The sequence below is a fragment of the Leptodactylus fuscus genome, chromosome 3 (genome assembly GCF_031893055.1).
Source record: "Leptodactylus fuscus isolate aLepFus1 chromosome 3, aLepFus1.hap2, whole genome shotgun sequence".
Taxonomy (NCBI): domain Eukaryota; kingdom Metazoa; phylum Chordata; class Amphibia; order Anura; family Leptodactylidae; genus Leptodactylus; species Leptodactylus fuscus.
Genome location: NC_134267.1, coordinates 139,549,051 through 139,569,153, shown reverse-complemented (window position 1 = coordinate 139,569,153; position 20,103 = coordinate 139,549,051). Strand labels below are relative to the sequence as shown.

The following is a 20,103-nucleotide window of genomic DNA, read 5'->3' as shown; positions in this document are numbered from 1 at the left end:
GTCTCAGACAAAATCTCATCTCCTGAATGTCACAATACTTCTTATCAGTACATCACAGATTCCTAACACTATCTGGATCATTTATTTGAATCCAGTGCTCCAGTCACAGACATAATATGGAATGTTCAAGAGTTGTAAGCACACAACTCAATTTTTCCCTTGAGAAATTCCATTATACTCAAACCCTTATGAGACAGGAAATTGAAAAGTCACTTACTTGTGGAAAACATCACATGATTCTCTTTAAATGCTGAATGCACATTTGTCACAGTGTAGTATTTCCTACAGTCTGGTTTTCAATAAGCAAGAGGCATCAGGGAATTTACTGCCTGCATATGTTAAGTACATTATTGCTTTGCTCCTCTACACATCAATTATGTAAAGTAACTATAATTAAAACTCAAAGATTCTGTAAAAGTTTTTTTTATTGTTTTTAATGCTACCATGAAAACAGTATAATTCCAATCCAGCATTTATCCAGAATGGTAATAAACCCTATTTACTATATACTATAGAACCAAAGTAGTAGATGGCAAACAAAGCAAATCTGCAATGAACCTTTAGGTACAATCTACACTGTACATTTTGATGGAGTTTTTAATGCATTTTTTTAAAAGCTAAACTGGGCAATGGAATGGCATAAAGCCAAAATGATAAAAGCAATTCTTTAACCCCTTCCCACCGACAGCATTTTTTGATTTTTGTTTTTGACTCCCCCCCCCCCCTTCCAAATCCCATAACTTTTTCATTTCTCCGCTCTCAGAGCCATATGAGGTCTTAATGTTTGCGGGACAAATTTTTCTTCATGTTGCTACCATTAATTATTCTGTACAATGTACTGGGAAGCTGGAAAATAATTCAGAATGGGGTGGATTTGAAGAAAAAGCACATTTGTGCTATTTTCTTACAGACTTCATTTATACGGTGTTCACTGTGTAGCCAAAATGACATGTCACCTGTATTCTATGTTTTGGTACGATTCTGGGGATACCTATTTTCTATGGTTTTATTTACATTTTAACCCATTAGCAAAAATCCAAAACTGTGCCAATTATTATTATTATTTTCTTTTTTTTAAAGTTGCCATATTCTGACAGCCGTAACTTTTTATACTTCCATGTACAGGGATGCATAGGGCGTCTTTTTTGCGGGGTCGGGTGTACTTTTAAAGGCTCGTTCACATCTGCGCTCTGTCTCCGTTCTGCAGGTTTCTGTTTCCTGCACAAAACAGAGGCATTAGACGGAAACCTGCCGGCATGTTTCAAGCCCATTCATTTGAATGGGTTTGAAAGATGTCCGGCCGTGAGCGGCCGTGAGCGTTTTATGCTCTCCGCCGCGAAACCACTTTTTAAAAATCGGACAGAGAGTCGGACATGCAGTACTCTGTGTCTGGTTTAAAAAAAAAAACGGTTTTGCGGCAGAGAGCATAAAACGTTCACTGTCACTCACGGCCGCACCCGGTCTGACAGATTTCCACAGAAACCACAGAATGGACTGCCGAACGCTAGTGTGAACCTAGCATTAGTTACACCATTTTGGGGAATGTTTATTGCTTTGATCACTTTTTATTCAAATTTTTAGCAGAGGCAAAACAGTGAAAAAATGGCACTTTTAACTCTTTTTCCTGCTACAGCATTTACTGTACAGGAAAAATATTTTCATAGATTTGTAGAGCGGGTGTTTCCAGACACAGAGATAACTAACATGTATGTGTTTCACAGTATTTACATACTTTTATATGTGTTCTAGGGAAAAGGGGGTGATTTGAACTTTTATTATTAATTATTATTTTTTATATTTTTTTACTTTTTTTTTTTTTTAATTATGCATTTATTAGACCCCCTAGGGGTCTTGAACCCCAGGGGGTCTGATCAATAATGCGATGCATTACAATGCTAATGCATTGCAAAATACTGGGGCTTCTATTACAGGCTACATAGAGTAGCTTGCAATAGAATTCACAAGGCTCCCCACTGTCATGACAATGTGATCCCGGACCTTGCTCAGGGTGCCCGCGATTGCTGGGAAAATGGCGCCTTGGTCAGCTTTGAACAAGGCGCCGGATGGGTTAATGCCCCGATTGGTGCAGGCACTGACTGGGGGTTTTAGCGGTGGGTGTCTCTGTATCTCTGTACTCTATAAAACACAGTGGGTGTCTACTGTATAATTAAACACCTGGTATCCGACGTACTAGTACGGTGGATGTCAGGAAGGGGTTAAAGGGACTCTTCCACCAGAATTCAGCATATCAATCCAAGCCAGCAGCTAGATAACTTAAGGGGCATTCACACAGAGGAAATTGGCTCTGACTCTGGCATGATAACTTGCGGCAGAATCAGTGCTGAAAAAAAGACTCCCATTGACTTCAATGGGTTCCATTTTCCGCGCGGAACCCATTGAAGTCAATGGGTCAAAAAGCCTCCCATTGATTTCAATGGGTTCCACGCAGAAAACGGAACCCATTGAAGTCAATGGGAGTCTTCTTTTCAGTGCTGATTCTGCCGCGAGTTATCATGCCAGAATCAGCGCCAACTTTTTCCATGTGAATGCCACCTTACGCTCACTTGAATCAAACAGTGTTTTTGCTTTGTGAATCGGTGCCTCAGTTGCAGAGATATCGCTGGTTTTACCAATATGTAAATTAACTATTTGTAGTTAAGGAGAAAACACTCTTTGATTCAGGTGATGCTAACCTATCCATCACAAGGGCTGGGTTTTGGTAAGAGACTCCCTTTAAAGGTTTTTTTCCATTCACAGAAAATTATGATATATCAATCACAAGGATATGATTTCACTTTATTGGTGTGGGTTTCCTAACAAACTCAGAACTACAACCAATCCTTTAAAGTATTCCTCTGCTCTACAATGTTCCTGACCTTCTGCTGTTCAGGCAACTGCAACACAACTTAATTTAAGTGAAGGAAAAAGAAAAGTGCAGGAAGATAACACCCCACATATTCAGCTGATTATGTGTAATGGAGTGACAGAGAGTAAACATCTTTGGCAGGGTCATATCTCATTGAGAACAAAATGATTGCAACTTGAAATCCATCTTCCTTTATCCTTGCCTTCCCTGATATTGTCTTTTGAGGGGAGTCAGAAGTCCACAGTACACATTGGATATTCAGCTTAATTTATAAAAATTGATGGGGTTGGTGAATACAAATATGTGTATGGACTGATTAAAGGGGTTTTCCTATCTCCCTCTCTCAACAGTTTGCCTGCTGTCTCTTCTTCTCACTTCCTTCTTTCTTTGACAAGCTGGTGGGCTTTACATGCTCCATGATGACAATGGATTTGCAGTATATTCAATCTTAGCTTTGTGTTTACATAGAGAGACAACACTGTCCAAGCCTTTATCAGCAAATTACAAGTACAAGACTTGATTGCCTGGACAGAAGAGCAATAAATAACAGCTCCATAGAGCAGTGAGTCACATAATCCGACCCAAGCTCAGATACAGGCAGGGAGCCTTGGCAACAAAGTATAAACAATGGGAAGAATAATTAGCATGCAAACGAACCTGTATTGGTAAAGTATTGTGTTTAAGAAAACTCTTAAATGTGTATAAGATAGCAGTATAGATAGGATTCTTGAAGTGGGAATCCCCCTTTAATGTTTAGAATGTAGCAATTTAGGTAAATGAATGGCGCACATCAGAAACCGCCAATATAACATTTCCAGTATCCTATAGGTAACATAGGGGACTAACTAAACCTATGATTTTAGTTTTAACATGTGGTAAGTGTAGAAGGACAGCCACTGGGAGCAGTGACATTACCTTCTTTTATTCAGAAGTTCTTAGCATACACAGACTGGCATAATCTGCCTAAGATCTCTGTTTAAGTCTAGGCACATACTTTGGCTGATATCACTATTGTTGGAAGTGCTCAATTAATTAAACTGGTTAAAAAGGAACACAAGGCAGGTCATCTATTCTTTGTGCTAATAGATTTATATCAAATACAGATTGCTCTTTAGCAAGTCACTGCACTAATTAAGGTGTTACATGGGTTATACAGTATTTTGCAAGGGAGTACATATTGATTCTTGCTTCACTTTCCAATCACTTTACTGTGCTTAATTTGCATGTTTTCTAATCAAGATTTTAACAGCATCTTATCAAGAAAAGCATGACTCATATTGAAGTAGAAAGAACCAAAAGCCTGACTACAAAATATTAATAAAGAAAGAACATCCTTTAGCACATTGGCTGCAGAGTGAGTATATCTGCACATTATCATACATGCTTAGGCTTCAGTGGCCCAACACTGACGTCACATGAAATCTAGAAATATGCCACAAATACTGCACATGTAAGTCATGTCACCAATTCAAAAATCTGTTCTTTACCACAGCATGTAAATAGGGCTTAATGCATCAATATTTTGTAACAATTATATACTTCTAAGCTTTACCAATATGGTCCAATTTGGAAAAGTGGTTTTGCCTCTGGAGAGTAGAAGAACCAATCTGAAGAAAGTTTAAAATAACAAATCTAGTATTCCAGTGATTCCACTATGCCATAACATAGCAAGGCCCATCCAGGGTCCATGTAATGTATCCCAGGTGACCCTACTTGTATCAGGCACTTAGTTGTGTCATAAGTCAAAGTTCATGATGCTACAAACTAAGACGTCTTTCATTGGATTTCATTCATAGACATCTAGTAGCATTCTCGATTTTACTGAGATGTCTCTTTTTCTGTGTCAGGGATACTTTTGACTGTATCATAACCTGAATGTGGAGTGCAGTGTCTCGTATATTATGTTCACTTGTGCTTTTCTCAGCTGTTATTTGCTGTTTTACAGTTGCTTTTAGCATGTAAAGAAACCAGAAGTAGAAATAACGGATATGTGATAGGGTAGACTGCTCTCTATTGTAGATTCAATAGTAATTCAACCACTTTGTTCTGAACTTCAACTGACAATGTAGTGTGCCAATACTTGTACCATATTATGATATCAATCTCCACCCGGGAATGGAGTTCTACTCCACAGAACAGAAGCCGCTTCCTCTGCAGGAAGAGAGATCCAGGACATCTATTACGCTGCTCCATTGTGCAGATGCCATACTGTGTAGTGTCATGTCCATGCTGTCCCAGGCTTTACTCTGGAGGGGTTGTATAGCTTAATGCTAACCAATGAAAAGTAATAGGAAAACATGTAGACTTCAGTACATTTATCCTATTATGTGATAATGTACCAGTATAACCGTGGTTATGCTATTTGGAGACAATACTATTTATCCCGTGTATGCCAGCCTACAATGTGTAATATTGTGCTGATATACCACTGTATTTAAGCATATCATGTTATACTATATCATGTACACTGACCTAGAAGCCCAGCATTAGAGCATCACACATGATAAGATTAGGTACACTGGATAAATACTTCTGCCTCAAATAGCATGGAGTTAGGCTCAATGGTTGAGTAGCCCAATATCACAGATATCTATTTATTTGACACATGTAAGCCTATTCGAATTATCCTGGGATTATACGCAATTCCACAAGAAAGTGAGCAGTGACAACTATGGATAAGAGCTCTGATTGCAGAGTACACTGGCCTAGAACCTGGGGACTTGTTCCATAAGAGCATAGTATGCTGAGCTGCCAGTCACAAGATGGCCGATCTCATGAGGTTTTTTTTTTTCATAACATAATGACTGAATTTACTCTCATTATGTTTCTAATTTATTTCATGATTAATTATTTATACCTTTCCCCTACTGTAATATGTATAACTTAATATGCATAATGCTGATAAGCTTTAAAGTCAGTCAGTTCTCTTTGACCAATATTATGTGGTCAGGCTACTGTATGTTTAACTCCATATTTTTATGAAGAAGGATATTATCAAAATACTTTGCAAAGCTTTTGCAGAGTAAAAGCAAAAGGTGATGGATCCATAAGGAGTAGATCCACAGTACAGTGGGATACATGGATCCTTAGTCTAAAGGAGAATTTACGTTCATTATTTAAATGTCAGCAGGGAATAACTCACAATAAATCTTCATAATCCTTATTTCAAGAAAACCTCTGCAACCTCTAAGTTATTATTAATTTATTAACCCATAACAGCTAGAAAATTGAAATCTCACAGTCTAGCTTCTATAAAATGAACCTTAGAACTAACTATGCTGTGATCCCCATACACTGAAAATAAAAACACATATTAGAAAAATAGCTAACGTCTTTAAGAAAGTGAATAAGACTAACTACTTGGAAGCCCATCGGGATTAAATCTTCATCCCCCTTCAATTTGTAAGATTTTAAAAGGAACTTTCATGTCCTCAAACCCTTGAGCGTTACATAAGACAAGCACTCCTCCGCTGAAATCCAGCTGTGTTTACTTTTCAGACACTGTGGTTGGATCCATTGAAAAGATATCAGTGCAGGGAGTTTGGCTACTACTATTAATGTGCTTCCAAATGGCTAGTTGTTGTGTACACATGTACATCCCTTTGGCACAATCTAACCACAATGGTATACAAGAGGTGAACTGGTCAGCAGACTAAGTGCAATAAACAACTTACCCATAGACATAGTGATGTGTATAAGTTGACCCCCCCTCCCCCCAGCTAGCAACCCAACACACATTTCATCTCATCTCCTGACAAAGTCTGTGTTTAGAAATGGGCAAGAGCAAAACCTGCAAAAAGTTTGTATGTTATCCCCATGTTTGCAAAGATTTTTTTTATGCACATGCCAAAACTAATTTACTTGATAGGTAAATTAACTTCCTGTAAACCAAATGACCTCTGCGGATATTGGGGATGAGCGCCTGTTTGGCAGCCACTAACTCCATAACACTCCCTGCTCTTTGAGTCCCTTAATGAAAGAAGCACACTACAAATGTTTGGCATTGCCCATTTAACAGAATGTCATATGTAAAGCTTTTAGTTGGATTCAGCAGTGGCACACCTTTCTAATTTAACAATTAAGAGGTTTGAAGACATGAAAGGATGTCTTTAAGTCCTAATACTGCAGCTCATCCTAAGAAAATAAAGCCAGCATAGAAAAAAAACAAGTACTAGTTGCTGCATCTTCTTCTTGCCTTTATGTCTTATTTGAAACAGCTTTTGCACCTCCCAAAAATAATAAATTGAATAAAAAATTTAACAGAATTATTTAATAAACCTGCATTTAAATATAGAATTCTGGCCCAAATTGTGCCAAAAGAGTGACTACAGATTACATGCACCAAATGCACTAAACAATTTACACTTTTGTCCACCTTCCTCAATAGTTTTAGACTGAAGCACCATGTTGCAAAAACATCAAAATGGCAAAAACCACAGCATTTTACTGTACTTGCAAAGCAGATGGGATTCTAGTTAATGCCATCCATATATTGCAAAAAAAAAAAAAAAAATCCATAGCAGAAATGTTGCAACTTCAAAAACGATTGCGTTTTTGTAAATTGCAGCATTGTCAATAAACATTGGTGGTTTTAGTATAGGTTTAATAGGGACAGAAAGTTTGCTTTTTCTGTGAAAAGCGCCTTTTGGGGCTATGTGGGGGTCTTACCCTTAGGCTAAGGCCCTACATTGCGGAAACGCAGCTTTTTTTTGTTGTAGATTTCGTTTTGTTTTTTGAGCCAAATCCAGGAATGGATGGAGCAGAAGGGAAGAGTATAAGAGCTTCCTACATATTTACCATTCTTTTTGTAGTCATTCTTGGCTTCGGTTCAAAAAAGCGCAGCAAAATCTGCAACAAAACAAAGATGCGTTTCTGCAACATGGAGCCTTAGGTTAAGGCCCCACGGGCCAGAACCGCCACGCTAAGGCACTGCGGGAACAACTGTGGTGTGAACGCATTGCGGTTCTTCCCGCAGCGCATTGAAGAAAAAGTTCACAGAGTTTTCCTCCACGGACTTTCTGTTACAATTATATCTATGGAAAAACCGCCAGTGTTTCCATAGATATAAATGATATGCTGCGATTTTTAAAATGGTTTTAGAAATTGTAGTCTCTGTGCTGCGATTTTTTTCCACAAAGTGGGTATGGGATTCGCATGAATCCCATCCACTTTGCAAGTACTGTACAACGCTGCGATTTTTCAGGCGGCGTTTCCGCCGTGGCCAAATCGCGGCGTTTCAGGACCGTGGAGCCCCAGCCTTAGGCTAAGGCCCCATGTTGCAGAAACGCAGCTTTTTCAGTTGCAGATTTTATTGCGGTTTTTTTTAGCCAAAGCCAAGAATGACTACTAAAGGAATAGAAAACATATAGGACGTTCTTATACTTCTACCTCCTGCTTAATCTGCTCCTGGCTTTGGCTTAAAAATCCACAGCAAAATCTGCAACAAAAAAAGCTACGTTTCCGCAATGTGGGGCCTCAGCCTTAGCCTTAAACAGTGTTGTAGACTTGTGACTGAGAAAAGTCGTATAAAAAAAGCCAATTTGTTTAATAGTATGCACCAGGTTTTTGTGTATATATATATATATATATATATATATATATATATATATATATATATATATATATATATATTGGTGTACTATACACCAGCAATTGGGATATGCAAGAAAAAAAGAATGTTTTCAACATGTCTAGTAGGTTTCTCCATATTTATAATATTCAGTCATTTGGTACAGTTATCACCTATTTAGCCAAGTTTTATTCTAACTTTGCAACTCTGTAAATAAATCTACCATATTGCATTTTGATATAATCAACAATAATATTCATTTCAGCAACAATGTTTTTCCTTGTAAGAAATTGCATTATGTATAGTATGGTAAAAACCAACAAGGCTTATGAGGTAACATAAGAAAAATAATGCCTGCCGTTTCCTATAATTAATTCCAATAAATAGTGACTATTTTCTTTCAAAAAAGGCAAACATTTTCTATTATCCTATGTTTCTTATGCAGTGATATTCTAACAATTCTATAGCCTCATCCAAAACCCTCCTTTCGTCATAGACTGTTAATTTAAAATAAAGTCTGTCACTTGTACCCCATCTATCATGGGCCCCCTGTGTCTCTCCTGCAGGAGAGATCATAGTGAAAAACTGTCAGCTTTGTTTTTTGCTGCAGGCACTCTAGTACTGACACAGTGACTGGCAGCATAATAAGTATATAGGGAGTGAGCTGTAATGTAGTTGATTGATATTTTCCATCCCTAGTTTGGGAAGCAGTAGCACCGATTTTTTACCTTCTTAAGACAGATCTAAATATTCACTGTCTGATAATGGTACAGTAAACTAAAAAAATTCTAAGAATTTGTTCACATGGTCTTTTTTCCAGGCCTACAGAGTTTGCCATATTGTGACAAAAGAATAGCATAATCGGCTTCAAAACCCAGAAGAAAACCTGGTGGAGCCCATTAAGGTTATGACCCCACGTAGCAAGCTGCAGCAAAAAAGCGAGGGTAGCACAGCACAATTTTTCCCAACGCATTTTTCACAGAAAGTCTAAAAATTGTGACGCAGGCCATGTAACATCAGGGACTTCACACAAGTAGGCCTGAAGCAAAAAGTTCTGAATGCTAGCTACATGAAATAGACTGCAAGGACAACGTGTTAGTTAGAAATCTGTCATTAGAAGCTCATCAGTGTGTCGTCTCCTAAGGCCCTTTGCCAGTAGGGGCGACTGCAGCATCAATGATGTCATTCCTTTAATATTTATACAACACAAACACACTCATGCAACATGGGATGGAAGAAGAAGAATGATTTCCACATCACCACCCTGGAGCTGTTGGGAATCTGCAAAAACAATCTTATATACAAAAGGTACTAGAGGAAGATGAAGAATAAGGTCTGGGTTATGGTGGTCATGCACTTGTGGAGGAGCAGAAGGAAGAGCAGGAAGTGATTGATATAGAGAGGGCATTGATATTCCACAGCCAAAAGACAAGGCTGACCCTTATTTGTCTGCAGATGATGATAATGATGACCACCTTGCAAGACCAACCATGGCAGACTCCTGGCAAACAGAGCAAGATGCATGCTTAGTTGTTTATACAGTATAGAGACAAATGTTTTGTTAGCATCAAGCAAAGGGAAGACTACTAGAACCCAAAATGGTGGAATGCTCCCTCCTTGTCAAAGGGAGGCAAAATTGATGTATTATCAGGATATGCTCTATACCCTGCTTGCCGTAGATTTAAGAGAGTCAACCGGAAGCGCCATCCACATGGCTGGCCAGGAAGTTCCTGTCTGCTCCCAAGCCTGCGCTACAACAAATTCAACACAGTAGCGACCAATACAGTATATCATACAGTGTATTGTGATGAATCAGAATTTGTTCTTACTTCAAACGGACACACAACAGTTAATGGATATGTTCCACCTGCACCTCCAGGGTCAGTCGTACTTGGAGTGTTTCAGTACTCTGACAGATAACCCACAAACAACGTACTTCTGGGCCAGAAAATTAAACCAGCAACAGGAACTGACCTAATTTGTCATGGATGTACAGTCTTGTCCAGCCTCAGTTGTATTAGAAAGGGTATTCAGTGCTTCAAATAGCATTGTCACAAGTGTACAAAACTTTCTACCACAAGCATTACAGAAACATGACATTTGTGAAAATGAATCAGGCATAGATCTGTGAGGGTCTCCAAAATGGGATAATTATTGGAGTGCTTGTAAGAGCTCTTCTTCCAATACAACCAGTGTATGTATAGGAAAATGGAGTGAGGATGCCCTGGAGAGATAAGGCAATGTGAATATAAGTGTTTGTCATTTTTACTCAGCTCCCCTAGGCCTCTATCTATCATACTCTGGGGTCTGAGGAGACTGAAATGTAACACCCCCTCTGAGGGAATCCGCTGGGGGGCAATAAGGATTATAGAAATGGTTATAGTGGTGACCTCTTCACCAGCTTGATCACGTAGTGTCTCCAACCGAATCTTCACCAGGCTTGTGAACATGGTGTTGGTTAGACTCCTCCACTGGGAGTCTATTCGGGAGAACCCTATAGCCTACCTGTAATTTCACATTTATGAATGACCATAGAAAGTCAGGAACAAATGAGAAATGACTTTAAGCTTGGCATACAGTAAGCAGCCAGTACATGGCCTTGTTACAGGTTTAGCACTTGTATATATCTAGACCCTATAAGGGCAATGTAAAACTATAGGAGACTAGATGCAATAAACAATTTGCTAAATTCAAAGTTTAGAGGCTTCAACTTACACACAAGCGTCAATTCACACTATGACATCTGCTAACTCTTAGAATGGTGGTATAAAATAAACAAGTTAACCCTGTGGAATACTGTGTGGAATCACTGTGGGGTCTCTGCGGGAACATATACTGTGTAAGGCCATTTCACTATTTATATCACACACCATTTGCTTTGTAGTAGCCAGACAATCTTACTAAGGGCAGTAATTACATTGCACAGTCATTATTAAATAGATACTGTGCATTTTATAGAGTAGGTGTCAAGGTGCTCCTTGAAGCACCACGGTTCATTCAAATAATAATAATAATAATAATAATAATAATAATAATAATAATAATAATAATAATACATTTTATTTATATAGCGCCAAAATATTCCGCAGCACTGTACAATCTGTAGGGTTCAAGTACAGATAAAAAGATACATTGCAAAGAAATAGTCACTTCACACAATGGGACTGAGGTAGAGGGGGTGACACAAGAGGTAGCAGGGGCAGCATCGGAGGTAGCATTGCTTATATAGTGGTCAGACAATCTTGTAATAGAGGTTACTGTCATTACATAAACATAAAACTGTATGAGTCATCACCAGTCGTGTCCTTTAACATGCAGATGGCGCCTGGAAATATGACGTTAGCCTGAAACAGCATCATATCATATAAGGTGATGTGGGAGCAGGAACAGAGGAGGGTTCATTTTATGGATTCTAATTACGTTATGGAAGGGTTTACATTAGGAATTGTGATAGTCCTGTCTGAAAATATGTCTTTAGTTTGTGCTTGAAGCTGTAGAAATTGGGAGTTAATATGATTGTCCGGGGTAGAGCATTCCAGAGAAGTGGTGCAGCTTGGGAGAAGTCTTGTATACAAGCGTGGGAGGTTCTGATAATAGAGGATGTAAGTGTTAGGTCATTGAGTGAACGGAGAACACGGGTTGAGCGGTAGACAGAGATGAGGGAGGAAATGTAGGGAGGTTCAGCATTATGGAGAGCCTTGGGGATAAGTTTATATTGTATTCTGTAATTAAACAAATCAGTGACTTGCAGATAATATCTCCTTTTAGCTGAAACTAGATTCACTGACTCCAAAAAAGCTAGAAGATTCAGATACTTTATAAAACTTCACTTTTATTGTGTAATCATTAAAAATATCCACTATATAAAATAAAAGAGGTCACAATGTGTCACACTCAATATAGGACTTCAATTCAAGAAATCCTAAATGTTTGTCACATATGTAGTTGTTCCATATGTGCAGTAACAGGGGATAGGGACCTGGTTATAGGAACAGACAGATGTCTATCAGAGGCTTCCACTGTCATTAATCCCTATCTCCCTGAAATGATAGATATGTCAGACCACCAAAACTGAGTGGTCCCAGAGATATGAATGCGCCCTCTTATTATGGGAAACCCCCAGACCACCTATCCCGAGGCTACTGGCCTAACGCCATGCCAACGGTATTCAGTGATTCAGGGAATCTCTCCTGGACTACATCGGACCTAAATCAGTGACACTAGGGGAAGACATAAACTAAATATGCTACCCTTAGAATTGAATTTGGCCAACGTGTTTCTTCTTATAAACAAGATTCATCAGGGGCCAATGATACAACTACAGGCAATCATTGCCCATTACAAGATGAATTCTGCAGCGTGACCGCCTCTGATGCCGGCGGTGTCCCTATCCCCTCTTGCTGCACATATTGAACAACTGCACGTGTGACAAACATTTAGGATTTCCTGGATTGAAGTCCTCTATTGAGTGTGACACATTGTGACCACTCTTATTTTATTTGATATAGTAGATATTTTTAATGGTTACACAATAAAAGTGAAGTTTTATTCTGTAATGAATAGACAGCCATCTAGACTGAGAAGACCAATTAGTAAGGAATTACAGTAGTCAAGGCGAAAGTGAATCAGAGCGATAATAAGTGTCTTTAATGTATCTCTGGTAAGGAAAGGGCGTATTCTGGAGATGTTTTTGAGGTGGAATTGACATGATTGACATGCAAGTGATTGGATATGGGGAGTGAAGGAAATGTCTGAGTCAAACACAACCCCGAGGCAGCAGGGATGCTGCCTAGTAGTTATAGTAAGGCCTGAGACTGCAATGGATATATAAACAGCTGATCAGCAGGGGCTCTGGGTGTTGGAATAGCACTGATCTCTTAGAACTTAGACTGTTATGACCCCACAGAGCAACTGCTTCTCAGAGTACGCAGCTTCAGTATTGTTAACATACTATCAATGTTCTTCTCACTCACCGTATTCTTATAACCACAGTTATGGATACTATTGTTGTATCCTTTTCAAGTATCTCGTATACTGCTGCAGTACCCATGTCCATTGCTATAAAAAAAAAAAATGTTGCAGGGAGGTGGTAGAGTGCTTTAGTCAAAGTTTGCAGTGAGCCCACAAGACTTTAGTTATGCCTCTGATTCAGACTAAATAAATCTTAGAATTAAACTGGCCGAACCTGAAACAAAACAATACTTGAGAGTTTTACCTATCACTACTGTTAACCTGTACAATCAGGCAGCTTTTAATAGAAATGGCCATTATAGGATTCGTGTATTTGCAGGAATGCTGCAGTTTTATAAGGAACACAAATCTTCCATTAAGAATCAATTTGGAAACCACAGAGAAAAGCATGACAGTTCAATTTCTGGCCATACCACTGTCTCCTCTTGTTCTCCTAGCAGCTGTTACATGTAGCCGTACCCTGAAAGGTATATTAAAAACTTGCTGTGTTAGTGAGTATTATGACTCAGCAGCAGAATGACAAGTAGGAACAGGCAGCTGCCAAGTAGCAAAATGAACTACTCTCAAGGAAACTAAGGCACAGTGAATGAGTAGGTGAGAAAAGCATTAACACTATAGTCTAACAGGACCAGAACAAACAAAAATTGGGTTTTCTCACTACACAAAACATATCAGCAGGTGTAACACAAGGACGCAGGAGAATATTTAGATTATGAAATTATGCTGGTCTATATAATATAGCCAAAAAGCTGTGGGGTATTGTTTACCCAACCATAGACCACAGTTTGTACTATGGGAGTTAAGAGACAGACTTTAGAATGTAGTGTAAAGATAACGGAAAAACAATGACATGAATAAAAATTGAAAAAAAAAAATGTAAATGGGATGTTTTTGAACGTGGAAACTCAGATATTTTTCATATAATTGACACAAGACTGTAGTAAGAAAATGGTTTCCCCAAAAAATAGTGCACATAGAATCACAACATTTAATACTATAATGATTAAGCAATCATTTGTATGTAGAGCCAGCATATTGTGCAGTATTTTACAAATCTAGGGGTTCATGTAACTAAACGACCACTAAGAGTGGGGGCCCTGCTCTCAAGAGCTTACAGTCTATGAGGAAATGAAGATAACACAGGTACTTAAAGAGTATGTCCTTGTGAAAGTGCGGTTTTATATACCGCTAGAAAGCCAACAGTGCACTTAATTCAGCGCAATGTTGGTTTTTCTGGTATGTGCTCTGGTGGAGGAGATATCAGTGCTATTAGTTTCGGCACTGATATCTCTCCACTGTTAGAAGGGCGTTTCTCATAGTTCAGTGATAAGAAAGGTTCTCTTTAAGTAAGTAAGTGCTTGTGAAATGGTCTAGCCATCATTTATAAAATAAAGTTCTACAAATAAAATTGTAAGCAAGTGCATGGAGTGGGGTTAGTGCTGGATAAAAGGATATGATTATGATTAAGAATGTAAAGTATTCTCTCCAGTTTTCAATTGTGTTAGGGGGATGTTTAGTGAAAATGTTGTAATTTACTTTATCTATTTTACTGTAGGTTAGTAGAAAACACACTGGGGGATTTCATCAAGACCAGAAGATTTGACTCCAAGGCTGATTCTGCTGTCATTCATGCCAAATTTTGTAGTGTAAATGTCAGTTGGTAGCTGCCCTTCACCCTGCCTATTTTCATAAAAGTAGCAAGGCTGATACAAAAGCGCAACTTGCAAATGTTTTTAGTCACAGGTGCCATTAATCACCAGTTTTTGATTATTTTATGGCATAAATGATTTGACGACCTCCATCACTATGTATTGCCAACATGCGTGCACAGGAGTTGGGAGGGTGGATTTAAATAGCTGTATACCACATAGAACAATGGTTCTGGCATCATTAAGGTAAGTTCACACAGGGTTTTTTGGTCAGGATTTTGAGGTCATATTCAGGAGCCGGTCAGTTCTTTTTTCTGGGAGCTGTTTCTTCCGGCTCCCGGAAAAAAAGGAGCGACATGCTCATTCTTCAGGCCAATATGCCTCAAGGAAGCTAAGATTTCATTAAATAAGAGCACAGTCAGAAATGGGATTTTCATATCCATCATGAACTGCTGCGTATAAAAGTCACATTCTCTGCGACACCGTTCGGTATAAATCCCATATTGTCGGTATGCAAATGAGTTCTCTCACAGCACTGCGGGCCAGTAAGTAAGCAGCAATTTTCTTGTAGCCTGTGGGCATGCGCAGTCAGCTCTGCCCTAGGCCCGAAGCCTAGAAGTTTGACCACTCAAGCCGGAAGAAGACGCATGAACAGGCGGCGCTGGAGAGTTCTTTCGCAGCATTGGGGATGCCCCCAGTGCTGTTTGAGCGTTGGTGCCCACCCCCAGTGCCGCGAGATAACTCATTTGCATACTGACGAAAACCGGGATTTATACCAAATGGCGGTGCGGAGAAGACATCTATAGGTAGGGGAAAAATAGCCTCTCTTGAGGTTATTCCTACGTGTCAACGAGAAAAAATTCGATTTTAATGGTAGAATCCCTTTAACTAGCAATTTCTCTGGCTTTTTCACAATTTTAATGTCATATGAAAGCTGAGAATATCACATTTCTAACTGGTATGAAAGGTGAAGTGGCAACTGCTACATCTGTACAAGCCATACATACAGTCCTATGAAAAAGTTTGGGCACCCCTATTAATCTTAATCATTTTTTGTTCTAAATATTTTGGTGTTTGCAACAGCCATTTCAGTTTGATATATCTAATAACTGATGGACACAGTAATATTTCAGGAGTGAAATGAGGTTTATTGTGCTAACAGAAAATGTGCAATATGCATTAAACCAAAATTTGACCGGTGCAAAAGTATGGGCACACTTATCATTTTATTGATTTGAATTCCCCTAACTACTTTTTACTGACTTACTGAAGCACAACATTGGTTTTGTAACCTCAGTGAGCTTTGAACTTCATAGCCAGATGTATCCAATCATAAGAAAAGGTATTTAAGGTGGCCAATTGCAAGTTGATCTCCTATTTGAATCTCCTCTGAAGAGTGGCATCATGGGCTACTCAAAACAACTCTCAAATGATCTGAAAACAAAGATTGTTCAACATAGTTGTTCAGGGGAAGGATACAAAAAGTTGTCTCAGAGATTTAACCTGTCAGTTTCCACTGTGAGGAACATAGTAAGGAAATGGAAGACCACAGGGACAGTTCTTGTTAAGCCCAGAAGTGGCAGGCCAAGAAAAATATCAGAAAGGCAGAGAAGAAGAATGGTGAGAACAGTCAAGGACAGTCAAGACCACCTCCAAAGAGCTGCAGCATCATCTTGCTGCAGATGGTGTCACTGTGCATCGGTCAACTATACAGCGCACTTTGCACAAATAGAAGCTGTATGGGAGAGTGATGAGAAAGAAGCCGTTTCTGCACGTACGCCACAAATAGAGTTGCCTGAGGTATGAAAAAGCACATTTGGACAAGGCAGCTTCATTTTGGAAACAAAAATTGAGTTGTTTGGTTATAAAAAAAGGCGTTATGCATGGCGTCCAAAAAGAAACAGCATTCCAAGAAAAACACATGCTACCCACTGTAAAATTTGGTGGAGGTTCCATCATGCTTTGGGGCTGTGTGGCCAATGCCGGCATCGGGAATCTTGTTAAAGTTGAGAGTCGCATGGATTCCACTCAGTATCAGCAGATTCTTGAGAATAATGTTCAAGAATCAGTGACGAAGTTGAAGTTACGCCGGGGATGGATATTTCAGCAAGACAATGATCCAAAACACCGCTCCAAATCCTCAGGCATTCATGCAGAGGAACAATTACAATGTTCTGGAATGGCCATCCCAGTCCCCAGACCTGAATATCATTGAACATCTGTGGGATGATTTGAAGCGGGCTGTCCATGCTCGGCGACCATCTAACTTAACTGAACTTGAATTGTTTGTCCAAAATACCTTTATCCAGGATCCAGGAACTGATTAAAAGCTACAGGAAGCGACTAGAGGCTGTTATCTTTGCAAAAGGAGGATCTACTAAATATTAATGTCACTTTTCTGTTGAGGTGCCCATACTTTTGCACCGGTCAAATTTTGGTTTAATGCATATTGCACATTTTCTGTTAGTACAATAAACCTCATTTCAATCCTGAAATATTACTGTGTCCATCAGTTATTAGATATATCAAACTGAAATGGCTGTTATAAACACCAAAATATTTAGAACTAAAAATGATTAAGATTAATAGGGGTGCCCAAACTTTTTCATAGGTCTGTAGTTTCTGCATGGAATCTCAAAGCCTGTTTAGTTAGAGCATAGCCAGGGAGAAATTTAGAGCCTGTTTTCTACTCCAAGGTAGTAAAATATGTTATTAAAGTATATTACAATGTTGAATGCTTCAATATTAACATGACTTGGTTCTACTGGGTAACATTTACCATTACAGAAGATTATGTCCACCTCTGTGATGCCCAGCCCTAATGTCCTATTCATTACATGGGACTCAGGAAGTTGCCATTATTTCTCCCTCACCAGTAACCACCACCCCTCCTCCCCCTTTTTTATTTTCTTATTTATTCTCCCCTCTGCCTTCTTTTTCATCTTTCCCTTTTCTGCTTTATAGGTGAAGTAATTTCTCTTTGGTTGTGGGAACACAATACTTTATCTTTTTACACATTTTGACTTGTGTCATTGTTTTTACTGTTACACATTTGGATGTGTGTATTTCGTATTTGAAGCTATGCAATGCCTTTTGTTGTATACTTGTTTAAATACAATAGTAAAAATGTAATGCAAAAAAATGGCTACAGCAAAATGTCGACAGCTGCACATCTGCCAAACTAGGTATAAAAATAAATTGTCACCAAATTCATCATAATATTAATAAAATGTAGCACGCACATTCTCTGCATAGTGTTACTTGAAAGATCAATATCCGTTCTTTTGTGATTGATTGGAAATAAATAGCTGCGTTTAGGTGACTGACAAGATAGCTTTATAACACCAAAGCTGAACCAGTCCTGATGCCTTCTGTACATTAAGGGCTAGTTCACAAGTAGTTATTTGGTCTGGATTTTGACGTGGCAGCCAAACCAAAATGCGGCTGCTGCGGCTAGCTGCGACTATCACGGCTTCCAACAGTCGCAGCTTTCCGCTCCGGACTAGGCCGAAATGAAGGATTGCGCGTCAAAATCTGGACCAAATAACTATGTGTGAACTAGCCCTAAGCATCTTTGTAGATCAGTCTGACTACTGCTGCAACCCATATATGCATCATTGTTATGTAAAGTGTTTTTATATTGCAATTTCATTACATCACATATCAACTTCTAAAAACTGCTAAATGGGTCAGTTTGGTACAGAATCTTTTTATAGCTCAAACATCTTGATTTCTCAGCTATAACACAATCTGCATACATTAAGAAGAAATATATAACTTATCATGGTAAAAATTTGATGAATGAAATGAAAGCATGTGACCACCTACCCACACACCTTGGAAGAGGTGTACTCCACACTCTCCGGCCACCTCCCAAGCAGGTGAGTCTGTTAGCCCCCTCCAAACGATATCCAGGAAAACAGGAAAATGTTAGTGTATCTCCGACACCAAAGTGAAACCCTATTCTTCTACTGAACGCAGGTACTCCCGGATCATCACAAGGCTCCAGGTCGTATTCTACACAAACCAAAACAAAACCCATAAAAATAACTAGTGATTGTTTGTAGAACAAATACTGTTAAAAGCAAGGACATACATATTCTGCATAAAAATATCAAAATATAACATTTGTTGCAAATTGTCTTTTTCATCAGATCATCACTGGATATGGCAAAGTGATATAATGATATAACGCAATATGCAGTCTGTATGTATCCTATATATGTATATGTTCTTCTGGCCAGTTATTGTATTGTTACTTGCAGCCTTTCAAGGGTTTTGCTATTATATCTTTACATTGTATTTAAATTATTTTATGTAAAATAGGAGTCCTTACAAGGGTTATGTATGGGGAGATAAAAAGGGATCATTAGTCACATAGATGGGGGTCCCCAGTATGTCGATTATTACATTTGCAGAGCACAGCTGGGCATCTGAAGTCTTTATGCTCTTCCTCCTCACTGATAACATTGCTTGGTGTTCTGTGACCAACACAAAAAGAGGAGTAAAGCAGAGTCTGTGACATAACAGACAGTTGAAGGGTCGTCAGAAGAGATTGAGCATGAAGAATGGAGACTTCTGGCCCCCTACTTTACTCTACAACTATAATGGTGTGGTGGGGGACCATCATCTATATGAGTAAGTCTGCTTATCCAATGTAGTGAATACACTGGGAAAACGTTTTCTCTTCCTGCATAACCATTTTTAAACAAATGAACACATTTTTAGTTATTTGTAATGCTGTCATATTTCAATATCCAAAACTAGTCCTATATGATCTTTACACTGAATTGGACTGCCAATTGGATTAGAGGTATATTGTTCAGAAGCATTTATTACCTATCCACTGTAATGGGGATAAATGCTAGACTGGTCAGGGTGCAACTTCTGAGACTAGCTGCCATTCCCTCCAGCGGCTAGACTGCAGCTAGGAGTACTGTAGTTTAAATGGCAAAGGTTGTTTCCTTCCATAGATTGTGTATAGGGATGATGAGGCTGGGCACAATGCTTGGCTGTTTCAGTCACTGCCATAAAATTTTCAATGGAAC

The 20,103-nt window shown here is 38.9% G+C and overlaps 1 protein-coding gene across 2 annotated transcripts in view; it reads right to left on the bottom strand.

Moving 5' to 3' along the window:
- CSMD1 (CUB and Sushi multiple domains 1) overlaps positions 1–20,103 on the bottom strand; it is a 1,381,920-nt gene that overhangs the window by 360,466 nt on the left and 1,001,351 nt on the right. For both annotated transcript variants that reach the window (XM_075268411.1, XM_075268410.1), the window contains one exon: positions 18,884–19,072. In XM_075268411.1, coding sequence (XP_075124512.1) covers positions 18,884–19,072 — 189 coding nt within the window. The remainder of the gene's footprint in view (positions 1–18,883; positions 19,073–20,103) is intronic.